Below are 12,774 nucleotides of genomic sequence, written 5' to 3'. Positions count from 1 at the left end.
TGATGCGATTCTAGCCTGGTCCTAACTTGGGAGCCTAGTTAGGACCAGTTTATGGGTCCATTTTAGGACCTAGAAAGGACCATCTCAGGCAGTATTTTCTATTTCATTATAATTTTAATTAGTTAATAATATTTGTTAAAGAAATAACCTAAATTATTAATAATAAGTATTAGTTTTAATTAATTATTATTTTTTTCAATTAAGTGATGACCAAAAGCGAATTCATAAATAATGTTAGTATATGTAGAGATTAATATATATTCCTCTAATATATACATTAAAAATTATAAAAAAAATTAGAAATTTGTTAATTAAATTATTTTACAGTATATATAATCATTAAATTGCATACTTATACGAATACAATGCAGAAAAATCGGAATAAACGCAAACCTAAGAAGTAAATAAAATCTAACGCACGCGGGAATCGAACCTACGACCTACGGACTACGAGACTAACGCCCTAACCACTATGCTAATGAAACTAGTTGAGATCAAAATTTTTATTGTCAGTGACTTGTGGACTTGCTTTTGATGATTCAATATAGTAATTATTGACACTAATACACAATAATAAATAAAAAAAATAGTTTAACAACAACAATAATAATAAAATAATATCCAAATATAAAAATTCAAAAATTAATATTTTTATATTATATCAAGAAAAAAAATATCTATACATTTTCGTTAAAAACAGGTTTTTCATTGTTCTCAATCATTTTTAACATTAATTTCTTGGTCTAAAAAAATATTCGTCTTTTGGACTTGGAAATTTTTCCTAATTAATTAAGCGGGTGATCCACTTTTTAAAAAAATGTCAAAAAAATTTATGTTAAAAACACGTTTTTCATTATTCTAAATCATTTTAAGCATTAATTTTTTGTTGCAAAAATTTTTTTAGACTTGGACTTAGAAATTTTTGCTAATGAAACTAGGAAGCCCAGGTAGGTCCTGGGTTGGACCTGGGTGGGTCAGCCCACATTTGAATTGCAATATCTCTTAGTGTTTAGCACCAACTTAAACGAAACTTAAAATCAGCGAACGAAATTAGAAATATATTTTACTAATGATAATTATATTGCAGTCTGTATCTGTTTAAATAAATAAATAAATTTTGCTGTTATATTAACTTTTGTAACAAATTACTTAAAAATTTGCAGTTTTTATCTAACTTCGCGATTATTACACTTGAGTAGTGAAATATGAAGATAATTTATAATTTTAACAATTCAGCATTTGTTTAAACAAAAAATTGTTGTTATTTATTAATTCTTAAGACAATAAAGCGTCTAGACACTTGTAGTCTTTTAAAATTTTGCAATTAACTAATCTGAGTATTTACTTATTGCAAAATTAGAAAAAACTGCTAGTTTCTAGGTTGATTGTGTAAAAAGTTAGTAAATAACAATTATTTGTTTAAACAATTGCTGAATTAATAAATTAATAAATTAACTTTATTTTATAGTATTTGTATAATTTTCTGATTTATGTCAAACAATAAATTGTTTAAACAAATATGATTATCAATTAATTTTATAAATATTAATTGAGAATATTTATCAATTTTTACATGTTTTTCATGTATCAATTTTGACACTTTATTTTCCTAAAAATTTTTCTAAGTCATAACTGGATCTCCTAGCTAGTACCAAGTTAGGACCAGCCTAGGATATATAAAAAGGGGTTGCCAAGTTAGGTCCAAGCTAGGGCCAATAATCATTTTAGGCATAGCATGGTGATTTCTACACGGGAACTGTAATCGTTTTTCCATAACATATTTTGCTTTTTCTACTAATTTACAATTTGTCGATATGTTTGAATGTCTGTATCGAACTTCATAGAAAGCTAAATCTATGAGCGACTTGAGACTGTGGGAGCAGGAGCGTTCGCAGCTCGTCAATCGCAAACCCATATACACTGGTGTGTCTGTCAAAGCGCTCGTAAGTACCTTCAGGCTTCAAGTGGCAAATCTTTCAGAATACTTTGCTTTTTATCTTTTATTTTTTTCTTCAACTATTGGCGGCGAGACAGTAATTATTCCTCGAGAATATCTCACTTCTCATTGGATTTTTTATTTATCGCCTTTTAGTTGTAAATAAAAAATCCAATGAGAAAAAAATATTCTTTAAATTCTTATTTTTAATTATTTTCCATCATCTCGCAGAAATTGAAAATTTTGTTTTAATTAAGGATGTGACCTTTACGATAATTATTTATTTTAGAAATATACTAAATTCACTTGGAATCAGTAAATAGTATATAAGTTAATTTGTAATGTGGCACTTATACTTGTAATTAAATATGCATAATTTCTCATTATACGCTTTCGCCAGAAGTTAACGAACCGTCCTTTTTTCTTTTAAATTGCACCTTAAAGTCTGAATGGTGAACATTTTACTTCCATTTGCGTCGAAGGATTGGCTTTTTATATGTCTTTGTGCACACTCCATTCGTTTGTTGCTACTATTGTTTTGGCAGTAACGCTGAGACTGCGGATACATTTTAGGAAATCTGCTTTATGGGCCCTATCACACTGCCTTTACATTTCGTGCTTTTACATTCTTTGTACTCTTGTTTCCCAAGCACCTCACCTTTCCCTAGACAATAAATTCCTACCTTCCATAAATGTGAAAATTTCGTGAAATTGCATTAAAAGCAATTATCTGATTTCATATAATAAAAAGTCGATATTACATTTACAATAGTGCACAAAGTAAATTTATTTATATCACAGTAGTTGAAATTGCAAACTAGATTTTTTGTTAATCTTCAGTTCAAATATAGTTTGTATCTAGACAAATTTTGAAAATTTAAATATTTTCCATTTTGTATCAATAAAAAGCTGTAGGTTACAAATGATGCAGCTGAAATTGTAAATGTATATTTTAAGACTTTCACTTTACATGAAATGGGAAGAGACTTCGAACAACTTTTCAAGTCAACTGACCGCTACATCCTTATACTCAAATTACTGGTGATACTTGCCTATTACACACTAACAAGTCACTGCTTTTTCTCTTTTTTGCTCCACATACGTGCATGAAATTGGTTTATATGGTCTACAAACAGAGAGCTTCCTACTGTAGTTTGGCTAATCTAACGGAATGTGGTAAGGAGAAGGTCCAATCAAACGAAAATTTTTACTATAAGGTAAAATTTTATACTAAATATAGTCAATCTTTCACCCAATAAATCAAAATTTTATAAAAATAAGTTAGACAATGAAAATTATAACAATGCACTTAGAAAAGAATTTATTTGAATGAACCACACATAGTTCACACACTGTTAATCATCTGATATCAAATTTAAACCAATTCAATTCCTTTTCAGGGAATAAAAATACAATTTTGAATTTATGTTAATTTAATCATTCATCCGTTTCAGAAATCAAGTTTCAACAAATTCGATGCTCTTAGCAAAAAGTCTGTTCTTCACGTTCGATCAGTGGACGCAGGAAAAGTTCAGCAACAGCTAAATGCCGTGAGTTTAATTCAGATAATTATATGGGTGTAGAAACTAAATTGGCAATCATTTTAACTCAAGTATTATGGTTAGGCAATCAGATTTGAGTTCGTCTGCATCGAATCGAATCTATTGTTCACACAGGAAACGGTGTAAGGTGCATCGCTTATGCTGTGGTAATCAGATGCACGAGATTTGATTGCGAATTATTTAACTCCTTATAACCTTTCGTACATTTTTTCCCCGAGGTATAAACCTCACAAAGAACTAACTTTTTCGTTTTCTCATTTTCATTATTCTATTTTGAAAATCCAAATTTCAAAAAAAAATTAAGGTATATTTTCATTCTGTCAATGTTCAAGAACATGCACTATTAGTGAAAGTTTCAAAATCTCAAGATTTATAATTCTTTCTGTACATGAATATTTAAAATTGTCTTAAAAGTAAAAAAAAGAAACACTACATTTATAAGTACATGTATTTTTCCAAGCAAATGAAAGGTATAATAATATATCAATATAAAGACCATTATATGAACTTTCTAAAAAACACGAGTTTTTCCCCATTAAATTAAAGAAACCCGACAGTTATAATTGACAATGAAAAGAAAGATAAGCTCCTTTGAATGCGTGTAAATCTGATGTTGTTTTATACTGGAAAATATTCATCGGGAGGACTGACACTCTCGCGACAAGCTCGTCGTCGATTTATAAGTCTGCTTGAATGCACCGTTTCTCGTGTGTTATTTTCAAGTGGAAAACAAATGGATTTGTTTACGCATGTGTATACATATATGAGATGAAACGCCAGTAGTTGTCCCGTTGAAAACTGGTTTTTGCTTTATGGGAATATGGTGAAACTAGGAAAGAAGGAAAGAAGCAATCGTTAATATATTGCGCGGTTATGACGGTAAATTATTGTCTTTTCAAAAATTACAGGTAGGCCAAAACGGTGATGCGAATCCAAACTGCCGCAGTTGCGGGAAGGTTGTATTTCAAATGGAACAAACCAAGGCTGAGGGTCTAATTTGGCACAAGAACTGTTTCCGATGTGTTCAATGCAGTAAACAACTTAGCGTTGACAATTATCAAAGCCACGAAAGTACACTTTACTGCAAGGCCCACTTTAAGGAACTCTTTCTACCTAAACCAGTCGAGGAGTCAGATCAACCTGGTAAGTTCCTTCTCAATACGAAATTAAATTAATCTGTTAGATTTGATAAAAAATAAATTATAATTAAATTTAGTGCTTTAATTTTTAAAGAAAAGACGGCAAGGTTACAAATGGTACAGTACTGCTACCCTACATACTAGATGAAAGAATACTAAAAAGAAAGTTTATAGACAACAAAACCGATTATTAGTCTCTGATGATCGATTTCTTAAGATAAGGAATAAGGTCGAAAAAGACATAATCTGCTATACCATAAAAGAAGATTATCGGTCTGCGCAATATTATCACAGTCGTAAATCTGTTATGCACACAAGTTATATTTTTCCAAATTTTCCTTTATTTTCAAAATAAATTTTTTCCCGTTTAATGATAATCATTAAAGTAATATACTAAAAACATAAATGACTATGATCTGACGAAATCCTAAAAAATAAATTTTCATGTTTAATTAAAGATAAGCACAATTTTTTTTCGAAAAGAGTTAATTTCATTTTTTAACAATATTGCATCATTTTCTTATTAAAAGATGATTTAACCTTTGATTTTTATAATTTCATTATACAAAATCCATGGAATGTTTTGAACACAACTTTCTAAATATATTTTCGTTAGTTTCTACATAAATTTACCTTTATAATCAGACGCAATATGAGAAATGTCTACTGTAATTTTGAAATGATTCATAATTCAAATAAATGTGGAAATTTGCATTTACTTAAATGCAAGTTGCTTTTTCAAAAATAGAGGAAATTGAACTTTATCTTAATCTTATAGCTTTTCAAATTTGGACGAGTTTCAAAATTATTGTAAAAATACAAGAAAAAATTTTCATTTAAAATTTGAGATTAAGATATACCTGTGCAATAATTGCTTTTAATAAGCTTTAAATTATCTCGGAATTACAAAAAATAAACTATAAAGTTTTACAACTTTAATTCTCACAGAAAAACCTTGACAATGACATCAGTTTTTTATTTAAACCCGAATTGAAAGTCACATCGCATGTTCCACGGTTGTCGCCAAAACATATAGTAGAATAAGATGTTTAACAAATATTAAATGTGATATGAGAAAATAAACTTTAATTAGATAAATATATAAACACTTTAAAATTCATAGTGCGACCTCGAAAGCCGGAAATGATCATTCGCGAGAACGAGCCGAAAGAGCTGCCACCCGATGTGGTCAGAGGTAAATTGATCGAGTGCCCTGCAGACGTTTTTCTTTTTCGTTTTTCTCGTTCTAACAATCGTTTGCAAAATAAATCTTTTGATTTGCAATTTAATCGATAGAATAAATGTAACAATGTTTAAAAATGTTTTCTAATAACGCTATTCAATTAGATAATTTATTACCTAATTAATAACACACACAATAAACAGAAGACCTGTTAGTATTTTTAAAAGCATGTTTTTATCTGATTTACAGCATAGCATTATCGTTAATGTTTTATATTCAGTAAATCTAAACGTTTTTGACATCAAATCAAATATTTTTCTTACACTAATCCTGAATAAGATACTGTGAATTTATAAAAGATTTGCTAAGATTGTCTAACAAATTGGCTATTTTAGTAATAACTATTATACTATTACTCAACGCAGTGTAATTATTTGAATAACTATTTGTCAATTATTTACAAAAAGTTGAATAAAATTATTATTATATTATTATTATAATTATTATTGATAATTTGTGTCTCTAGAAAGTAACTTTTTTTAATGGTGACATGTTTATGTGACTATTAAGAAATTTGTAACCAATTTCAAAGATCTAACATTGCTATAACAAATTATGTAGCTTCTAAGGTTTGCGTTCGATGAAATTTGACCAAAAATGGATGAAAACTAATTCGTTTCGTTTTCTCAATTTTCTCAGCATCTGACAAACCAGATCTCGGACTGGAGGAGCTTTCCACATTGAACGTGAAATCGCGGTTTCAAGTGTTTGAAAAAGCGTCAACCGAAACCACAAATGACATCGAAAGGTCACCCTCTCAAGTGGCAGTAAAAAGATCGCCCAGCATTCTCAGTAAATTGGCCAAGTAAGTACAACGGTAAAAGTTCAAGGCACAATACAATTCTTCGAACAATTTAAAGATTGTGGTTATTTCTATGCAATTTTAACACTCGAATTTTGCTTCCTATTTTTTAAATTCTATGAAAGTGATTAATAAACAAAAAATTGGGAGTAAAAATGGCTATTTAAAAAATTACACCCTCTTCATTAAAAAAGACATTTAGCATCATTTTTTATAATGTCTTTGTTTGATAAATTATAAAAATTGTCACACAACGAAATTGTTAGTTTTAGATTTTTGAATTACAAATTTATAGCTTTATTTAATTTTCTTGATTATTAATAGCAAATTTATAATTGCTCACCTCTAATAAAGAAAGCCAGAAGAAATGTGATTTTCTCTTTCTCATTAACAAAATTCAAAGCTAATAAAAATGACTTTTTCTCAGTTAAACTATTTACTCTAATTTCTCTGTCCTAGTAAAGAGCATCCAAACAATTTACACTTCAAAGGAATTAATTTCACTCTTTTTATAATCACGAACAATAGTACCTTTACTTTGGTTAATTAGTACAATGAGAAGTAATTTTAACATATCACTTACGGCAAGCAATGCATAGTATGTCAACTACCGTATACTTCTGCGTTCTCACAAACAATTTATACCGAATGTCAAGAAAAAGTTGTCACTTTCATCATTACATGTGATTTCAAAAATATTTACGATTTCTTTTTCTTTTTCTTTAAATGCCAATTTGAATTATTTCATTATTTATTATCTATTTAATATTGACTGGAAATTATTTTTTTAGATTCCAAGCGAAAGGTATGGATATTGGAGTGGCTGATGAATCCCTCAATGGAATACCTTATGAAGAAAGTAGCCAGAGTGAAGAGGAAATTGAAGAAGAAGAAACAGAAGGTGAATAGTTGTTAAATATTTTCAGAAAGTATAAATTAAAGAAAGTTTAAATTATAGAAAAATTTTTTTTGTTTAAAAAAGTAATACTACACCAACAAAAATTAAAATCTGAAAGTTAAAAGAAAATTCCACTCAACAATTGCTTTAACTTCAAATTGACTTTTTTCTTTACTTGAGAATATTTTTATTAAAAGTTGTCTTTTAATCAAATATTTTTTCTTCTTGTAATTCAATTATTCCTCTAGAAACGAAAGAAATTCAAGTACCTATAGCAAGTTTTAAAAACTCTGATAAATCCATAAATTTTCTTCTTACGAGCAATTTAATCTTACTTCTCTCACACAACCACTATTTAAAAGTACAAAAGTTTGTAATAATTTATTTCTATAACAATATTTTTCCATTCAAGATGTTTTGTTTTTATAGTTAAGCTTTATCATAATAAAATGATTTAAAAGTTTTGATAGTTTTTTTCTAATTTAAAACAAAAATTATAAGTCAGCTTGGTTATGTCAGAAATTTTTTAAATTCTAAATTCTTTGTTAATAAATTTGTTTTCCTAAATTGAAGTGACAAGTCGATTTGTAAGAATCTTTAAAATATTAAATTTTGTTTGGTATACAAATTCCTTTAAATAAATTTATCGTTTTTTTTTGTGAAACAACGTGAAAATCGTGTAATTGTTCTGTCATTAGGTTATTTAAGATTTTTTAACACAATATTAAATTTTCCTAATAAGTAAAAATATAAATAATTGTCAAATTTTTGATATTTTTTGAACCAACATTTGAATGTTTTAGAAGTGGACACAGAAATCGTGAGGGGAAAACGAGGAGCTCGAGAGCGACCCATCAGCTTTACAAAAATGGATGATATGAAAAATCGTTGGGAAACAACGAGTCAACAAGGAAAACGCGAGTCACAAAGAGAAGCAAGGAAGGAAGAGATTGCGGGCATCCGATCAAGACTTTTTATGGTGCATATCATTAATTAATAATTATAATATAGTTATTTATTAAATATAGTTACTATCATAGTTTTCTGTATAAAAATAATTGTACTGTAAAAAGAAAATGAATTTTATATTCTATTTAGATTATTATTAAGTTTATTATTATTTAGCATTTTTGTCTACAATTTCTGTTTTAACTTTTAGGGCAAGCAAGGGAAAATGAAAGAATTGTATCAGCAAGCAGTAGCAGATAGTGAACGCATAACAAAAGTAAATGCAGTTGAAGAAATACAACACGCAACAAACGCACGTTCAATCAAAGAGAAATTCGAAAGAGGCGAATCAATTCCGGCTTCGGACGATGTAAACGAAAACAAAGAGAAACCTGATGAGGAAGTTATAGCAGCAGGTACATATTCCTTACGATAAACTCAAAATTGTGAATGAATAATTGTAAAAACTGTTCAGACTTTCTCAAAAACAGTGTGAATTTTTTTAATTTATTAAGGCTAATGGTTTTTTTATCGCACTGTTAACTTAAAAGTATTAAATTGCAACAAGTTGATACCAAAAATTGATCTAACTTTTTGGTACCAAATTGATCCACTTCAGAATAAATTTGATATTTTCAAGACAATTGTGCGGTCAAGACTATTTTAATTGGTTTCTAATCACAGTTTATCTAAAGATATCAATTTCAGTAAAAAAAAAACGTATGAAAAACGTTGCAACGCAACAATTTGATAAGTTTTTTTGTCTCGATTTGATATCCTTAAAAAAACTGTGATAACAATAATTCATGTATATATTAAGGACAGATGCTCCTATTAATATTCTGTAAAAGATCGATTTTCTTTTAAGAATCAGTCATATTTCATTAATTGACAGTGAAATTTCACTAAATCAAATTTAGAGTTAAAAAATTAGGTTAAATTGAAAATTAATTTTAATGATATTAAAAATTTGATTTAAATTTTTTACTTTAATCATAATTCTATCACAACTTTTAACATTTTAAAGATTCTGAAATAAAAAAGAAAATAATATAGAATATTATTCTTAATGAAAAATTTTCTGAAAATTTGAAGAAACTTTAAAGAGAAATCGATTTTTTGAGAACGGTATATTAGATAGCTGTATTATCAATTAGTTTAAAAAAAAAAAATTTCAAATTTTGATAATTTCAAATAGGTATTAGTCGTAAGTCACGATCACTATTTTTGGAACTGGATGCTTCAGCAGCAAAAACTGGAAGACCGGTTACACCTGTGAATCCTAAAACTACGACAGAAACGCCACGAAGAGCCAGAGATGTAAGTTTTTTTTCAATTTTTTTTTATCCAGCAGAAGACGAAACATTTTCTAATACGAAAATTTTACACGAAGAAACAAGATCTAAGCAGATAGTTAATATAGAACAAATTTGTTCTTCTTTTAACAGATTTATTTTTATAACAATTAGAAAGAGTATTTCTCAATTTATGGACAAAAAGCGAAATTTTAATGAATTAAAGAACTTGTATGGAATTGTAAAGTGTTATTGAAATCTAGAAAAAATGTTTCGAATTATCAGAAAATTACTGAAACTTTACTGGAACTTGTGTCAAGTTTAATAAGATTTAAAATTTTTTAACAAAAATTTAGCTTTTTATCACACTGTCCCTATTTTAAATTTGAATTACTAAAAATGTTTACTAATTTGAATTAGTGAGTGACTTTTCGCTTTTGAATTAGTAAATTTCAGTAATAAATTAGTAGAAGTTACTATTTATTAATAAAATTTACTAATTTAAAATACTGAAAAGTATTTAGTCGAAAAATTCAACTAGGTACTAATGTGTAGTTGAGTAGAAAGTAGTTAAATTTATTACTTTATTACTTATACCAACAATGTTTGTATAGTTGATTTTACTTTTTTTTATGTAGTTAAAAATTGTTCAGTTGACTAAAAAAAGTAGTTAAATTAAAAAAACAACTAAATAGTCTGATTGCACAAACTGGATTCTTACTTCTTCTAACTACTTTTTGGTAGTCAACACAATTTTTTAAATACAGTTGAGGACTTATTGAATTATTGAGAGTAGTTGAAAAGTAGTCAAATCTAGAAATTTTTTGAGTGAAGCAAAAAGTCAGTCACTAATTCAAATTATAGTAAACATTTTTAATAATTCAAATATAGAGAGCAAATTGTAAAATACTGTTTTTTAATTTTACATCTATTTTCTTTTGCCATGAGAAGAATTTTTGCAACAAGATTTGTTGGTTCTACATTAACAATCCGATTGTCAATATAACAATCTCTTTTCTCCGTGTATTACTCTCTACATCTGAATTTGTCACTTTTGATTAACGAAATAGGACAAATTCGTTTATTAAATGAATTAGTAAGAAGTTAGATGATTAAATGAATTAGTTTTGACTAATTTTTGTAGTCAAAAACTGTAGTAGAAAACTACTTATGTTAAGGATACAATTTCAATTAGTAACGTTCACTAAACGATTTAGTAACTTGAATAAATGAACTAGTAGTTCTTGACTAACAATTAGTCAAAACGCTTAAATTCATTTAGTGATCGAATCAACCCTATTTTATTAGTAAAAAGTGACTAATTCAGAACTAGAGAGTAAAAAATGTTACGATTAATAAACTTTAAGACCAATAGAAGATTTAACAATTCATCAAAGACTTTAAAAAGCAAAAAATTTATTATATATAAAACAAAAAAGTACCTCATTTAAACGTAAATGATAAATATTACAATATTTGAGAGGGCAGTGCCATATAAGCACACAATTAATTTTAATGCGATTTGGATTTTTATTTTACGATTTGCTAAATTTGCCCTCGCTAATTTTTGATCATTTAATGAGGTAACTTGATGAGTAGATACTTTAAAAAAAGTATCTAATCAAATACTGCGTAGCAATATCATAAAAGTGTACGTGTGTAAGAAGGCGTTCATGGGCCGTCAAGTTTCGGACGATGTTGTACGCAGTTCGGACACAACTGCGGAGGTGCAGGTCGAGACCTCCGACATCTCAAACAAATTTAAGTTCTTCGAGACCTACAAAGAGCCTGAGAAGCAAAGAAGGCAATTTCGCATTACTCCCCCTCGCGATGGTCAAACCAAGGTTCGCTCGTTGACATTTTTTCAGACAGTGTTTTCCACTAACAATGTTTTTTCGTATTTTTTAACGTTTGCTAATTACCTTCTGCAAGGGAATTCATTTAAAAATAAAACCCTTTTTTATATTTTTATTTTGCTTTATTACTTCTATAACAATGAATTTTCTCTTTAAGTTTTCTAAAAATTAAAACACAAAAGATTGTTAGAAGTTTCTTTTTTTTGACCCGCATGCTGACTGTCTTAACCCAAGATAATAATTAATAACGAATGAATTAATTTGTTCTCGTATTATCATTATCAAAGTTATTTATTTTGCAAAGAACAACAACTTAAATACCTATACTTTTTTATACTTGTATTCATCCTGTGATCTACAAGTTTTGAAAGTTCAATAGAACAAAATATTTTTTCTTGAAAATACTTTTATGAATTACTCGTCGTAATGAAAATTAAGGTCTTAAATTTTACATTTAGAAACTTTATCAGAGTTGCCACAAAACTTTTAATTTGTTTTACCCTAACTTTTTTTTACTTTTAGACAAAAATGTTGACTTCTTCTCTGATCTTTATAGAAAAAATTTAAGTATAAAAGAAGATAAAACATTTCGAAAGTAATATTTAATTTAAAATGTCAATTTATATTTATTTACAACATTTAGTTTAAAAATAAAATTAATTATTGTGCGAAACTTCTCTCGATTTTAAAAAATTTTAATAAAATTCGTAATTTAAAATTATAAAATAAAAAATAAAATTCTTTTTAATAAAATTTTGGGAAATTTCAATTATTTCTAAAAATTTAAATTATTTGTTTATAAACATTCAATCATATTTAAAAACAGGATTGAAACATTTTAAAAATCTAATTTTTCAGAATATAAAATAAAGCTTTTCAAAACGTCAATATTTAAAAAGAAAATTTTAATTTAAATCGTTTTAAAATTAACTATTAGTTAATTTAATTTTTTTTAATTATAACTCTTTAAAAATTATTAAATTATTTTATATGCAATTTGAACCTGTTCATGATGTTTTTCACACTAAAAAACATTATGAACTCATTTGTTTGTTAACCTTTGTAAAATTTAATTATTTATAATTTGTTAAATTA

General features: G+C 27.3%; 1 protein-coding gene across 7 annotated transcripts in view; it reads left to right on the top strand.

The window, feature by feature from the left end:
• LOC122501725 (probable GPI-anchored adhesin-like protein PGA55) overlaps window positions 1-12,774 on the top strand; it is a 61,473-nt gene that overhangs the window by 37,648 nt on the left and 11,051 nt on the right. For 5 of the 7 annotated variants that reach the window (XM_043611435.1, XM_043611433.1, XM_043611439.1 and 2 more), the window contains 9 exons: window positions 3,391-3,486; window positions 4,407-4,641; window positions 5,761-5,832; window positions 6,520-6,685; window positions 7,474-7,583; window positions 8,384-8,559; window positions 8,740-8,944; window positions 9,727-9,848; window positions 11,491-11,667. In XM_043611435.1, the coding sequence (XP_043467370.1) occupies window positions 3,391-3,486; window positions 4,407-4,641; window positions 5,761-5,832; window positions 6,520-6,685; window positions 7,474-7,583; window positions 8,384-8,559; window positions 8,740-8,944; window positions 9,727-9,848; window positions 11,491-11,667 (1,359 nt within the window). The remainder of the gene's footprint in view (window positions 1-3,390; window positions 3,487-4,406; window positions 4,642-5,760; window positions 5,833-6,519; window positions 6,686-7,473; window positions 7,584-8,383; window positions 8,560-8,739; window positions 8,945-9,726; window positions 9,849-11,490; window positions 11,668-12,774) is intronic. The other 2 variants (XM_043611434.1, XM_043611436.1) reach the window with 2 other exon arrangements.

Source organism: Leptopilina heterotoma, unplaced genomic scaffold, assembly GCF_015476425.1.
Source record: "Leptopilina heterotoma isolate Lh14 unplaced genomic scaffold, ASM1547642v1 Lhet_212, whole genome shotgun sequence".
Taxonomy (NCBI): domain Eukaryota; kingdom Metazoa; phylum Arthropoda; class Insecta; order Hymenoptera; family Figitidae; genus Leptopilina; species Leptopilina heterotoma.
This window is presented reverse-complemented; position numbering and strand designations above follow the sequence as displayed.